This window comes from Pecten maximus, chromosome 16, assembly GCF_902652985.1.
Source record: "Pecten maximus chromosome 16, xPecMax1.1, whole genome shotgun sequence".
Taxonomy (NCBI): Eukaryota; Metazoa; Mollusca; class Bivalvia; order Pectinida; family Pectinidae; genus Pecten; species Pecten maximus.
The window spans coordinates 25513273-25529171 of NC_047030.1; the positions used below are offsets into that span (position 1 = coordinate 25513273).

At 35.8% G+C, this 15899-nt stretch overlaps 1 protein-coding gene across 2 annotated transcripts in view; it reads left to right on the forward strand.

The window, feature by feature from the left end:
* Positions 1–15899, forward strand: part of LOC117345114 (neprilysin-1-like) — a 66708-nt gene that overhangs the window by 34509 nt on the left and 16300 nt on the right. Inside the window, exons 2-13 of one of the 2 annotated variants that reach the window (XM_033908073.1) lie at positions 5166–5278; positions 6008–6159; positions 6831–6893; positions 8466–8627; positions 9356–9439; positions 9938–10146; positions 10616–10795; positions 11954–12040; positions 12449–12582; positions 14701–14794; positions 15323–15451; positions 15683–15781. In XM_033908073.1, coding sequence (XP_033763964.1) covers positions 5190–5278; positions 6008–6159; positions 6831–6893; positions 8466–8627; positions 9356–9439; positions 9938–10146; positions 10616–10795; positions 11954–12040; positions 12449–12582; positions 14701–14794; positions 15323–15451; positions 15683–15781 — 1482 coding nt within the window. In that variant the 5' untranslated portion in view covers positions 5166–5189. Of the gene's footprint in view, positions 1–5165; positions 5279–5409; positions 5437–6007; positions 6160–6830; positions 6894–8465; positions 8628–9355; positions 9440–9937; positions 10147–10615; positions 10796–11953; positions 12041–12448; positions 12583–14700; positions 14795–15322; positions 15452–15682; positions 15782–15899 lie in introns of those variants that run through there. The other variant, XM_033908074.1, reaches the window with a different exon arrangement.

The window sequence follows — 15899 nt, forward strand, 5'->3', positions numbered from 1 at the left end:
TGTAGCGCCCTAGTATAGCCTATTACTACTTCCGAAAGTAAACGTCCTCTGTAGCGGCCTAGTATAACCTATTACTACTTCCGAATGTAAACGTCCTCTGTAGCGGCCTAGTATAGCCTATTATTACTCTCGAATGTAAACGTCCTCTGTAGCGCCCTAGTATAGCCTATTATTACTTCCGAATGTAAACGTCCTCTGTAGCGGCCTAGTATAGCCTATTATTACTTCCGAAGGTAAACACCCTTTGTAGCGGCCTAGTAAACACCCTCTGTAGCGGTCAAGTAAACATCCTCTGAAGCGGCCTATTCTTACTTCTGAAATACAAGTGAGCGTCATCTGTATTTGCCATCTCGCGTGCCACAGTCGAAAAAATTACACTGTTTGCTTTGAATTCCCATGTAGCAAGAAATGGCCTTGACCTATATCAATTAAACTGGTCAATCACACAACTTTCTCTGATAAACCCTTATGGTAAGGTTTTAACAGGGACTTACTTGCACCGAGTCCTTAGACATTTGGAAAATGGTCGTAATAATTAACTTCAAGATAATCAAATCGCTCATACATGTATATGTTCTGATCAGCCAAACAATTACTCATTCCCCAGGTCTTGTCGCCAAAATAGTTAAATTCTCTTACGACCATGCTTGCATTTTCAAAGGCGTCCTCTGTAACGGCCAAGTCTTACTTCTGAAGTATACGTCCTCTGTAGCGGCCAAGTCTTACTTCTGAAGTATACGTCCTCTGTAGCGGCCAAGTCTTACTTCTGAAGTATACATCCTCTGTAGCGGCCAAGTCTTACTTCTGAAGTATACGTCCTCTGTAGCGGCCAAGTCTTACTTCTGAAGTATACGTCCTCTGTAGCGGCCAAGTCTTACTTCTGAAGTATACGTCCTCTGTAGCGGCCAAGTCTTACTTTTGAAGTATACGTCCTCTGTAACGGCCAAGTCTTACTTTTGAAGTATACGTCCTCTGTAGCGGCCAAGTCTTACTTTTGAAGTATACGTCCTCTGTAGCGGCCAAGTCTTACTTCTGAAGTATACGTCCTCTGTAGCGGCCAAGTCTTACTTCTGAAGTATACGTCCTCTGTAGCGGCCAAGTCTTACTTCTGAAGTATACGTCCTCTGTAGCGGCCAAGTCTTTTTTTCTGAAGTATGTGTCCTCTGTAGCGGCCAAGTCTTACTTCTGAAGTATACGTCCTCTGTAGCGGCCAAGTCTTACTTTTGAAGTATACGTCCTCTGTAGCGGCCAAGTCTTACTTCTGAAGTATACGTCCTCTGTAGCGGCCAAGTCTTACTTCTGAAGTATACGTCCTCCGTAACGGCCAAGTCTTACTTCTGAAGTATACGTCCTCTGTAGCGGCCAAGTCTTTTTTTCTGAAGTATGTGTCCTCTGTAGCGGCCAAGTCTTACTTCTGAAGTATACGTCCTCTGTAGCGGCCAAGTCTTACTTCTAAAGTTTGCGTCCTCTGTAGCGGCCAAGTCTTACTTCTAAAGTTTGCGTCCTCTGTAGCGGCCAAGTCTTACTTCTGAAGTATACGTCCTCTGTAGCGGCCAAGTCTTACTTCTGAAGTATACGTCCTCTGTAGCGGCCAAGTCTTACTTCTGAAGTTTGCGTCCTCTGTAGCGGCCAAGTCTTTTTTTCTGAAGTATGTGTCCTCTGAAGCGGCCGTTGTCTACTCTTACCCTTGGTACATGCCATCATGCTGTTATTACCATTAGCTTGATACTAATTATTTCCTGACATTTTTAAGCTCACAGGGATTTTGCTAAAGCACTAACACACTTCCGGTTAATTTACATAACTACAACCATAGCATTAAATCAGTAGGCTACCTGTGACGAGTGTTATATATATAGAAATCAATTCAACCTACATGTATATTCCAGATTTGTTACGCGTGCATGAACAATTCTTACTCTTATAGAGTCATATATAGGGTCTAGGATATTTGTGTGAAAAATATGTGTCCAGTTTTCAGGGAAACAGCTCTCATTGTGAATGAATGAAATTTGAAAATACCTTACATTATTACGTTTTCAGTGTCATAATCGTAATAAAGGAAATATTGACATTTGAATCCTTTGTATTTCTGAGAATATATCGTAGATCATTTAACTCTAAGGTCTAGAATCACAATGCTTATATCCAGTAGAATGTTCACTCACGATGTTTATTTCACTCACTTACATAGATATTTATTCCTTAAAAACAAACTTAAAATCATTGCTTGTGGTTTTTTTCTGGAAAAGATATCTAAAGTGCCATAAGTTAAACGCATAAATCTTTTCGGTGGATCCATTACTAGAAGAGAAATGTTTAAAGATTTTAGCTTGGAGTATAGCTGGTTTAAAAAAATGGATTTTGACCCACTTCGGAAATCAGAAATGTAAAATGTGTCTGCAAAAAGCATGGACTGCCTGCTGAGCCATGCATGTGATTGAGCGTGCTTCTTTTTTTCTTTCTTTCTTTCTATCCTTCAGTTTATATGTTTATCCGCTTTGATGATTTCTTCTCGGCCTAAAGGAGATGTGGTACATTCGATTATATTTCACTTAAAACACAAAAGATGGAACACAGTCACCATATGTTCAGATTTATTTCTACCTGTAAATATATCTGAACCTCCTGAATATTAAGTTTTTCTAAACAAACCAAGCCGCTTCTCCACCATGCCTGATAGTTTTGCCAGACCGATGAAGAGTTTACAATCAGATAATTATATCGCTGTTCGTATATAAACACACTTTAAAATCGATTAAAGAAAGTATACACACTGTAATATACAATGTGTGTTGAGAATATACTGATATACATCGGGTTACTGGCATGGTAAGGTATTCTGCCGCTCAACTTCGATAAAACCGTCTTTAGTTTAAATTATTGCTAATTAATTAGAAAAGAAATGCAATCAGTGATGTTGACAATTACATGTTGCGTGACTTTGATGAGGACATGTCCTTTAGTTATGATGTAGACGATATGGATCCTTTGGGATGTTGAATGTTGCAAAAAAATATTTATTTATTTATCTATTTATCTTTTTTATCAGTCCGTCCTCAGATAGCGGGTTATTCAAATATCCCTACGTCCGTAGTCCGGGTATCACTGTCGTTCAGAATCGATAGAACCAATGAAACTATTAACAAAATATAGATTTGAATGGAGACAGTTGAAAATAAGTGTTCCGTAGGGATAAGCGTCCTCACCATCATCAACGGCATAAGTCATGTCAGGGTTAAGTCGTATCTGTCACGTAGGTCGTGGTACGATGTATCTGGAACAGTTATTGGATATCGAATCAAATGCGACATGTAAACACTATAGGAAATTGAGGCATCGATGTTGCTATCAAGAAATGGAAAATTCAAATTTAGGAAATTAAAATCATCACGTTTATCATACAGTTAAGTTGTAATCTGTATCAAGGAAGCATAGATGTTCCTATCTAGAAATGGAAAATTCACCATAGGTCAATTAAATTCATCACTTTTATCATACAGTTAAGTTGTAATCTGTGTCAAGGAAGCATAGATGTTACTATCTAGAAATGGGAAATTCACCATAGGTCAATTAAATTCATCGCGTGTATCATACAGTTAAGTTCAGCTGCTGGCTTTTGTAAGTAAAGATAGAGGTAAACGGCTGATGTCGATATCGGTATGTCTGTTGTGTGCCTGTGGTAATCAAGTTCTACGCGGTATAATCGATCAACATGTTCAATAAATTTTTCGCTAATTGACGACCATGCAAGATATTGATGATCCGTGCAAGGTATGTTTACTTGTTCTGATAAGCTCATCAATATAAACAGCGTCGTATGAAAACAAAAGGCAAGTCGGCCAAGAGTGAGCCACATTTTGCTCCCATAATTATATGGCAAAAGTCTGTTGGGAAATATTGTCACCAAACTAAACAGATATGTTGTCGACCAGAAATCCAATCAACCCCACGATTTATCATCGTCAACGATGTAATATTTGTAACGCCGTTCGCCTTCCATGGAAAAGAGGTGCGTGGTTCGACGATTCCTAACCATGTCCGTTTGTTTCTCGGGAAGCTGAGAAACAGGTTGATCTGCACTGTCGTGGTTATGTCCTTGGGCAAGAAACTTTACCCTAATTGCCCTGAATGGCATGCGACGGGCCTCATGAATTTTGTTCAGTGAGGTAGTCACCAACTACTACAAGGAGACCCCGCCTCAAAACGGCACTGGCTGTTCACGGCTAGATTAACCCAGCAAGCAAAGAAACAAACCTTAGAACAGAAAGATACCATAAGAGAACGAAGGCGATCTTTATGCTTGTTCCTTCATTTTATCTTAATTTGTTTAATACAAATTTTTATTAAATTCGTCCTTAAACTTTTTTAAATGTCAACCATTTATTAATATATAGCTGAACAATGTATTTCCAACAAAGAATAGTGATTGTTTTAAGTGTATGAACAATGGTATGTCTCGCGTGCCGAGTTCTATATTTGCTTCTGTTCTTGTAAATTCTATTTATCATTCATTCATAGATGAAATGATATTTATTTGTCAATGCCAAGGGATAAGATATTAATCAGAACAAAGGGAATCAAAATGTCTTGGTTGAATTTGATTACGGAATTGCTTCTTCTGTTATTACTAATAAAACCCTAACTTTTCTTGAGCAGATATAAGTCAAACTCCAGCTCGTTTTCACAAAAGCAGACGAAAATGGCATGTCTGGTACTTTGGTAATGTGAAGAAAAAAAAGATTCCTTATAAATGCTATTTAGACTTTGATGTTTAGCAAATGGACCCTCTTTTAACTTATTTTCTTTTCTTTCATTATCTTTATTCGACTTTTCAGCACAGTATTAATATATGTTACAAGAGTTTGTCCTCAAATTAATCATGTGACTGGAAAGTAAATAATGCCACAAGTGGAGAACCAAACCCAATCAGAGATGGAAAAGTGTCAACCATATCTTGAAATAAATATTTTCATTCATATTTTTGATGCAATTTTCTTTTTATTTGTATGAACATTATAAAATATGTTGATGTTTAACGTATGTGGTGCGTGTATGTCTGTATAAGAAGAATGGTACAGACAAGTAACAAAATATGTACCCAATGGCGTGGACTGAATATGTTTACCACGACGAGGAAAAAAATAACACAGATTTTGTTTTAGTTTTGTTTCAGATGTATTAACTCCATGCCAGTGCTTGCTCTTCCGGTGATGGAAATGAATGGAAAATCTAAACATTATCTATCGGAGGACGGCCTTCAGGTCAAATATACAGGGTAGGTACAGGGTAAATTCCTAACATTATCTATCGGAGGACGGCCTTCAGGTCAAATATACAGGGTAGGTATATCTCTATCGGAGGACGGCCTTCAGGTCAAATATACAGGGTAGGTATATCTCTATCGGAGGACGGCCTTCAGGTCAAATATACAGGGTAGGTACAGGGTAAATTATAAACATTATCTATCGGACGACGGCCTTCATGTCAAACATTTATGTGTATTTATAAATAATCGTTTGGTATTTATTTTCGCGCCATATTTAATGGTCGCGATAACAGCGAAGATAAATCATCCGCAAATATGACCAACAGCGCAGTAATTGGAATGTTATGGTTGTGTTATGGAAAGGTTTTAAGTGTTTTCATTCAAAAACTTCGGATAGAATTTGAATAACAGTCGTCTATATAATCTGAGAGCAGGTAAATGATAAGTTGATTATGAAGGTATATGCAATAATTTATCTAAATTACTCATAAATGCTGAAAACAGACGATTATGATCTGTCTTAAATAATACAAAATACAGAATAATGATGTCCGTAAACATAGCAATCCACGGGGAGTGGCTATATACGCCAAAATAGTCTTTCTTATGCAATCATGGCGTCATCCCGCACAGATATATATATTGTTATACTTAGGGGTATGAACGAAAATATAAGAACATACTGCAACAAATACACGTTGTTCGAACTTATTTTAACTCTAACTTGTTTTCTGCCAGGCCAGCAGACATGGTCCAGAGAAGACAACGAGGCTGGATAGGACAAAGAACGTACCTGGAGGTAGCTCTACTCGTTAGTTGTGGGGTGTTATTGTGTATCACTGTCATTCTTATTATTATCGAGGCTGTCCGGCATGACAACCAGCCAAATGGTGAGTATACAATCTACATGACATTATATATTGGGGTGGGGGTAATTCAGGGGGTAACCATGTATACAGGGGAGGTAATTCAGAAGACAAAACTCAGGGAGGTAATTCAGAAGACAAAACTCAGGGAGGTAATTCAGAAGACAAAACTCAGGGAGGTAATTCAGAGAGTAATCTTGTATATAGGGCAGGTAATTTATAGGGAAACATTGTATGCAGAGTAGGTAATACAGAGGACAACATTTTATACAGGGGAGGTAATTCAGAAGGTAACATTGTATAAAATGTAATTCAGAGTGTTTAATTGTATAAAGGGAGTGTAGTTAATGTGATAAGAGTATTGGAGAAGATATAGTTCATAAGATAGCAATGCGTACTGCGAAACTTAATAACAAAACCAAAAACCTAAAAAAAATGAAAGGAAGAAAGAAAAACAAAAACAAAAAACAAAAACGAAAAAAGGAAAAAAAGAAAGAAAAAGGAAACAATCAAATATTTTAAAAAGGAGCAGATAATCCAGGAAGCAATATATTGATCAAGGGCTATGATCCGGACAATTCTCATTACGAAGTGTTTCCTTTGTCTGGGCTAGGAATTTATTCGTCAGCTACACGTTCTAAAACTGTTACCTGTGTGCATGTGCTTAGTGATGACGTGAACGCTCTATTCTACAGGTGGAGCCTCCTTGCTTGCTGCTACTAATACAGTGTGTCTGTCACAGGATTGTGTCAAAGCAGGTAAGCATTTATTAATCAATTGACGATATCGAAAATTCAGAAAGTGAATTCCGAAATAGTGGAAATAAAAGCGACCATAATTGCATGTTTAATGACTTAAAGGAAGGCTGTTTACGTAATCACGCCACAACTCACTTGCCTCAAGACCGAACAAATTCCTGTAGAAAACTAGTTATCTGGTTGATTGTGAGTTTACAATACTGACCAAACATGACGTCATATCTGAAGTCCTGATATTATAAGCTATCTTTTCCTCTTGACATAGAACATTATAGCACTAGAATCTACGATATTTACATCAAACAATATACATGTATGTGTCCAATTTTTAGGGAATCGACGAATCTAAAAATACTTTTTTGTTCGTTTTTTTTTTCTCGCTGTCATTTTCGTTAAGTAATTATGAACGGTTGTTTTCCCGACAGCTCATAATTATCGTACCGACAATAATTGCCGATCAATTTTAAACACACAATGATCGCATGCCTCGCGAAAATATGAAGTTACATACGTTTTCCATTACATATAATTTAGTTATGTTGCTCTGTGAAAACAGGAGATATCTTAGCCCCTATGTGTTTCAAACTGCTTTACTTATACATATATGTAAAGGGGTGTAGTGAGTAATAAATAGTTATGTAGTATATTAATGGCCGTACAGGCAAGTAAATTGTCTTTTCGAGGCAATCTGCCCCTTTTCAAGTAAATTAGATCACGTATTTTATAGACATAGAACATGGAACAGTTTTACAAGTTTAGTAGATAAACAACGAACAACATCGCTATGTTTGTGTTAATGATCTCTTCGTTCGATAATTAATTGGTGAATTAGTTGTGTGAATACCTATGCCAGTAATATCAGGTCGGGCGTACTTGGTCGGTACTTCCCACCGTAATAACTCACTCTTTCGACTCATCTTTTTTATTTTTTATTTATTTATTTGTTTATAGATCTATATGATGTAAAACCGTGCCTCTCTTTTAGATCTACATCCCTTTTCATAGTTAACACCTTCTTTGTTATTGCAGGATACAAGTTATCGGTATCAGATGAGATTTTTGGACGAGTAGTCCTACTATCGTAACCTAAAACAATCGCTTACTAGTGTTCAAACTACGCATTTCTGTATTAATACAATTGAGGTACTTAGATATTTATTCAATTTACGTTAAACATACTATTTTAGTCAGGAATACCGGATTTTAATCATATCAACGTTGCCAGTGATACCCTGCAGTTTTGGCCGAGTTTTGTTCGTTCTTTATTTACTATACTTGTGTAATTGTTCAATATTCTATGTCTATATGTGATCGTTTGGAATTTAGTTGCGTCTTGATAAAGGGGCAGATTGTCTCGAAAATTTGACAATTTACTTGTCTGTACTGTAGTTATAACTACGTGTCCAATTATCTATTTCTAGTAATACGCATCCAGCGAACATCTGTTTGTTAGGATCCAGTACCTATATTGGACCATATACCGTCGTTATTACATATGTACTTACAAAACCCTATATATATATATATATATACTATGAAGTATACTAAGTATACTGACGTGTACTTTTACAGCGGCTCGACTGCTACAAGGCATGAACCAGGAAGTCGATCCCTGCGACAACTTTTTCGAGTTTGCATGCGGCTCCTGGAATAAAGTCAATGTTATTCCAGATGACCGGCCAAGTTACAACACATTTGCAAAGCTAAGGGACGACCTCCATGTTACTCTTAAAGGTACGTACCTATCTACGTCATGCGACGTGACGTCACAATACTGGTATCGGCGTCATACAAAGTTACGAACATCTCCATGTACCACACAAATATGTCCTTTCTTTCTTCATACAGAACAACATACGTCTTTAAAAATGGAAGTGGTTTGGTTCTGTATTCCCTAATGTCAAACAGACCAATCGTAATAGTATCACGGTATCGCCAAATCCCGTGTTGATGCAGGCGGATGACAGTATTTAGCCAAAATTAAAATAGTCTTGGTGTGTCGTTGTACATACAAACGTATGACGTTTGAGTTGAGTTGACCCAGAAGTCATATGAAAACCAAATTTGTATCTATTGAAAAAGTGGCAAGTGACCTCTGCTTTTGACCCCCAAATATGCACAACAATTGTCTATTGAAAAAGTGACCGCAGCTTTCGACTTTCAAATATGCAAAACAATTGTCTATTGAAAAAGTAACCGCAGCTTTTGACTTTCAAATATGCAGAACAATTATCTATTGCAAAAGTAACCGCAGCTTTTGACCCTTAAATATATATATAAAAAAAATATCATATGCATGCAATTTCAGTAAGATACCACATTATGAAGTTTGATAGCATTTGATAAAACAGAATTCAATAGATTAAACCAATGTTATATTTATAGTAACAGTAAACGTTGACTTTTTGTCAAGCAGGTTATTTTATTTGTTGGTTTAATGTGACTGATGTTATTATTTGTAGATTTACTAGAATCTCCAGTGACTCCCGACGAATGTGAAGCTTCTAAGAAAGCCAAACATCTCTACCATTCCTGTATCAACGAGAGTGAGTACTCTCACTATATTATTGCAATTCTTGTAACTTTTTCCATAATGTCCATTCAAATCCACATAACAATGATACAATGCAGACAATAGGCCTATGCATTATGTAGTGTCAATGTTGGTAGGTAATCCCGAAGGTCATATGACGTATGTCCTGGGGTAGTTTTTTGGAGCAGATTTTGGTAGATTTCCATCCTTTCAAAATCCAACCTTAATGATATTTTACGTGCAACAATTAATCAAACGAACTAATATTAATTCTGGTTCAACATCCATATAAGTCAACTTTGAACATGAATTCAACAGACTTCACAACATATTTCTCCGAAAAAGTGAGCCATACAGGCGCATTGAACCTCTTAGGTATTAGGTATCAGTATAAGAATCATAAACTACTAGTTCAACTAGTAAACCTTTTTTTTAACATTAACGGCGACACCAGAATCTCTTTGACAATATGTTATTTTTAATTGTCACTTTTGAAATTGACATTTGACAGCTTTAATTGAGGAACGAGACTTAGAGCCTGCCATTAACCTGATTGAGGAACTGGGAGGCTGGCCGGTGACGTATGTAAATGGGAGTTGGCCGGATGAGGAGTTTGACCTGACAGGGCTGCTCATCAAACTACGTCTGTACAATAATAAGATTCTGGTGGACCAATGGGTCAGTGCTGACGACAAAAACTCAGACGTACACATAATACAGGTAGGTAAACAATAAAACCGTAGATCAAACTTAAAATACATTAAAAGATAAGGTAATTTGATATAGAACTAAACTTACACGAAGACCATTGATATTCCCGAATGTTAAGTGTCGTCTGCTATAATGACGATACCCGCCATTTATACCATGACAGAACGAGCCATTGGATGTCTAAAGTTGTCGAATTTTGAAGAAACCTTTTCGTCCCAGTCCCATTCTAATACTAAATATTCCGTTCTATGTCAGATTAGTGATCAGTCGTCAAACCTCTTTATGTTTTACAATAATCGAAAAAGCTTGCCAACAATATCCCTGTCTGTGTTAAAGATAAACATCTTTTCTTATTATTGGTGTGTAACGGTCTTTCTTCTGTTTGGGGTAGATATATAAATATACATATAATATACCATTTGTTTGAAGTTAACAACAATAAGAAAAGCTTGTCACCTACAATTTTTCTTATCTACAGTTCGATCAGCCCGATCTGGGGATGCCCTCCCGGGACTACTATACTAAAGGTCGTCATGACCCGGATGTTGTAGTTTACGAGGAGTTTGCCGTTGCTGTTGCTATGGTTTTCGGCGCCAATAAAACTGTTGCTGAAGATGACATTCGGGAAATGGTAGACCTTGAGATAAGACTCGCTAACGTATGTTCAGCCGTCATAGTACCCGCATCAACTAAACACCTAGTCACTTCGACAATAGAATAAAGCAAACGATCACGACTACTGTTTAAAGGGAAACGTTCGCTGCAGTTACGTCTTTACCAATCTAGCAGGTTTTACAAGAGGGAAAGATAAAATTCGGGTTTAAGTCTGACGTTAAAGCTAAATATTATGATCACATATGACATTATTATAGCAGATATGTCTTCTGAATATACTGATGCGAATGTAACTGCTGGCAAAATAGTTTACGCAAGGGGGATAAATTGGTTCGGCGAATGTTTTATTTTTTCAGTATAGAGATCTCGAGAACGATATATACATGTAATTCTTACATTCCACATCCGTTTGAGTAATGAAATATACTAGTACTAAAACCAGCTTGGGTTCTAATCCACCAACTATTTGAATTTTAAACAACATTAGTTTAAATATTCTAAGTAATACTTGTTATGATTCTAAGCATCAAACTACTTGAATTCCAAACAACTCCAGCTTGAATTCAAAATAACTCTAGTATAAGTTCTTAACAGTGAACTATTTAATTATAAACAACTCAAGCTTGAACTCAAAATAACACTAGTTTTAGTTCTAAACAATGAACTATTTAACTCCAAACAACTCCAGCTTGAACTCAAAACAACACTTGTTTTAGTTATAAACAATAAACTATTCAAGTTCTAAACAAAACTCAGGTCGAGTTCTAAACAACCATTTAAGCTCTCTCTTATCTTTTCATTCCATAAAATAACTGTTAAGTTAAAACAATAAACTACACGAGTTCTTAAACAACACTTTAAGCTATTTCTTGTCTATTTATTCAAATAGTATAATATATATATACATAATATTTCATTCCATAAAACAACTGTAAAGTAACTTGTGTTATAGCAAACAGTTCTGCATCGCATTACAATGTCAATATGATTTTTCGTACAAACATTGCAGTACACAATAACAGAATTCAAACTGAATGGCCAACTTAGCGCGCTAAGGTAATTATACTGTTAGAGTAATAAATGACAAGAAGTGGACCGGAACGAGTTGTCTGGAGTACTACCTACTATGATCTCTAACATAATAAAATTGAGATGTGATATTTGTATTACACCTAAGTGATAACTATACGCTTCATTACAGATCACGGTACCTCAGGTAGATCGTCGAGATAATGAAAAATTGTACAACAGGATGACAGTCAGGGAACTGAAGCAAATCGTCCCAGGGGTGAGTTAGTTAGTCAGTAAGTTAGTCAGTTAGTCAATCAGTAAGTTAGTTAGTCAGTCACTCAGTCAGTTAGTCAGTCAGTAAGTTAGTTAGTCAGTGAGTTAGTTAGTCAGTAAGTTAGTTAGTTAGTCAGTTAGTCAGTTAGTCAGTCAGTAAGTTAGTCAGTTAGTCAGTTAGTCAGCTAGTTAGTCAGTAAGTTAGTTAGTCAGTAAGTTAGTTAGTCAGTGAGTTAGTTAGTCAGTAAGTTAGTTAGTTAGTCAGTAAGTTAGTTAGTTAGTCAGCGCACATCCTCTGGCTTCCTTGCTGGTCATATAAGTCCACCATTTTGTGACAACTGGCCCAATCATACATCGAATTTCTGTATATTATGTTTCTTAGTGATGCTATTTCTGCCTTTCTACGTCACAGTTTGAGTGGATGCGCTACCTGAGGGCTATCTTTGACCAGGTGAACATCACTATAACTGAGTTGGAGGAGGTGGTGGTGTACGCCCCGGAGTATCTTAAACACATGGTGGAAATTATCAACGAAACTCCAGGAAGGTACACTCTTTATCCGCGACCTGAAACTGTCCTTTATTATTTTCCCACTAAAATGTTATTGCGCATATTATGAGAACAAAATAAGAAAATGTTTGTAACCTTATTATATGCGTCGAGTATTTTACGGGGAAATATGTCATTTTTGGAAAATGATATTATCTAACAACAAGTAAGCAAATGCATATCATATTAAGTAATTAAGATATCGTGATTAATTGAAAAAACAACAGTTTTGATAGATTTCGATAGCGACAACGTCTTACTTCGGTAGACCACGCGAGGCAGCTATGTATCTAATGTATTACACAGCAGTGAACAATTGAAATATTGCAAGCGAAATGCAATTAGTGCAGAAGGCATTAATCAGTAGAAACAAGAAACAGACATTAAGAAGACATATTCAGAAGGCTACAGGAAGTATGAACAGCTTGAGAGGTAAAACGGTTTATCACATTTAGAACGTAGACACAAGCAACAACAGGAATGTCAAAAACATTGCATACCGTGATATAAGAAGTAAAACTTATAAGATATAAATGACATATATATATAAAGCATATATTGAAAGTTTCGAGTAAGTAAAGAGAGTTCAATTTTGACGATGTAATTCTAAAGAAATGGTTGTATATATTGTTCACACAATAATAATAAAATGTACTTTATACAGTACAATCACCCCACGGAAACAAAATATACAGAAAAAGTAAAAGAGAAACAGACAGATTGACTATCCCATTAACAGATTTTTACGTATACCTCACTATATGTTCTTTCAAACGTTTCCAATATCTAGAAAATATCGAATTATTCGAAGTATAGGCTTACTGCGCATTCCCTTTCCTTGTGGATTCCCATACTTTTTGGCCCTTAGTATCACTGAGTCTTATTAGATTGAAACAATCCATGATATGTTTTTTTATTATAAAATCATATTTTTCACATTTATCTAATTGGCCAAATAGTGTCACGTGATTCCCGAATAAAGTCATATTGACCGCACATGCAAAACAAAATTATTACAAAACGTTTTTGAAACTTGATTACTAGAATATATATTTATCGTAAGAACTAGTGTATTGGATGCATTTTAATGTGTTAGGTTACTTTTGATTTTGTAGTGTTTAAAAGATATAACAAAATATTAACAACTGATTCAAAAATTAGTCGCTATTGTACAAGAGTTGCATTTTCATTCATTGCATGAATTATATAAATCAAGCCAGTTATTGCATAATAACATTGTTATAGCCTTTTACATGCGGTTAAAACATGGTTTTATTGACCTGAAAAAATATCAACCTCGTACTTCGTCCTCGTTCGATATTTTTCAGGTCAATAAAACCATTTATCGACCCTTTCAAAAGGCTGTAATTGTATAACATTCATGATTCAGCATTCACTGTATCTGTTACTAAAATCCTATTTAAGAGGTGTTTTTACACCCGTGTTAATTTTGTTCAACCCTAATATTGGTAGACATTTGTTTAAACAAGATTCATTAGTTGAAGCCGTGGTCGTTCTGCCGTAAGCAAGGACTCCATACCGTTATTGATTTCGTTACATAATGTAATCACTCCTATTATGTGCTCCTTTGAGTATTAATTTCCTAATTCACTTAACGAATGTACGTAGAAAACATGTTGTGCCAATTACTCAAGTTTATAGTAGTGGAACATCGGTTTATCACAGTCAACGCATTGCCGAACCAGGGTAATTATATCTCACAACGAAACCATTGTGTCAGTATTTGTTTGTAAATTAGCTTAATTGTGTACAGAGTGCATTCATGGAGGGATATCAGGATTATTAATCATTTGGTTTTCAATACGTCATGCTCTAGATAGAAAACAATTAAGCTTATGATATACCGCGTCGTTCATCCGATCCTGTGTCTGCATTTAAAAAAGACTACTTCTTCAGAACTGAGAAAAGGATTATGAATTAACTTGACCATCACCATTTTTATTTTTATTCTGAGTGTGGGGTCAATACTAAATTCTGATCATACTATGTATAAAAATGCTATCATTTAATTGTAGTATCATGGTTATACAATTTAAGCCAAGTTTACGACGAATGTTCATTTGCTTTCTAACATTTTGATCAATATGTTTGCAGAACGCTAGCGAACTACCTGATTTGGCGGATAATGATGAACCGTATGATGAATTTACCTGCTAAATACAGAGATTTGAGAAAGGAATACCATAGGGTATGTTAAAATTGATAAAAATGTATAATTTATATTTTAGGAGTTTAATGCCAGACCTTGTCCGTTCATAAATAACCATTTGTACATGACTCACTAATTATGGGTTTTTAAAATTTTATTTAAAAGCGTATATATGACATTTGGCATTCATTGCAATGCAAAGATGATGAAATATGGTCTGTGAGACTTTAACACCATTTGATCACATGACCAATCTTAATACGTCAACAATCTCATTTAGACCACAATTACTTCACTGTTTCGACATGATCAAAATTGATACCAGCAAACACGTTTTGTTATCATCTTGACTTCATACCTGTATATGTTGTCCCAATTGTGATTTTAATGACATAACATAAACGTGTATTACGACTTTAAATCATCCATGTTTTTGATAGATATATGATATTGTGAAATTCTAGATATAGGATATTAAGTGAAATGCGAGAAGCTATATTTGTTTAATATCAACAAGCTTTTGAAGCAGAAATCTATTGTATACATTGTCTTTTCGTATCTTTATAGCAAATATATGGATCAGAGGTGGAACGGTCGAGGTGGCGTGATTGTGTTAGTTATGTCAATGATAATATGGGGAATGCCGTGGGGCGATTGTTTGTACAACAACACTTTGACGAACTGGCAAAGAAAGTGGTAAGTCAGTGTCACGTGACACGTCACTATCACGTGGCTATTGCCGTATATCTAGAAATCATATAATTACAAAACACTCGGACAGATCAAAATTTAAAAAAATGGTAACAAAAATGTTCAAATTATTTGGGTATAAGCAATGTTGCTTCATCTGAATAGCTATTGCCAGCATTGCACACAATTCCAAACATTATACACCTCTAAAGATTAATTCTGATATTGTTTTCATAGGCGCTCGATATGATTCATGACATTCGAATTGCCTTCAATGAGCTTCTACATGAAGTTGTATGGATGGACGAATACACTCGCAAAGTAGCAGAAGAAAAGGTGAAGTACACAATTACTCCAAAAGAACCTTAATCAGAAAATAGAAAGTGAGAAAATGAGAAATTTTAAGTATCATATCCATATACAGAATGAATACATTGTTCATTATCGCTTCTTA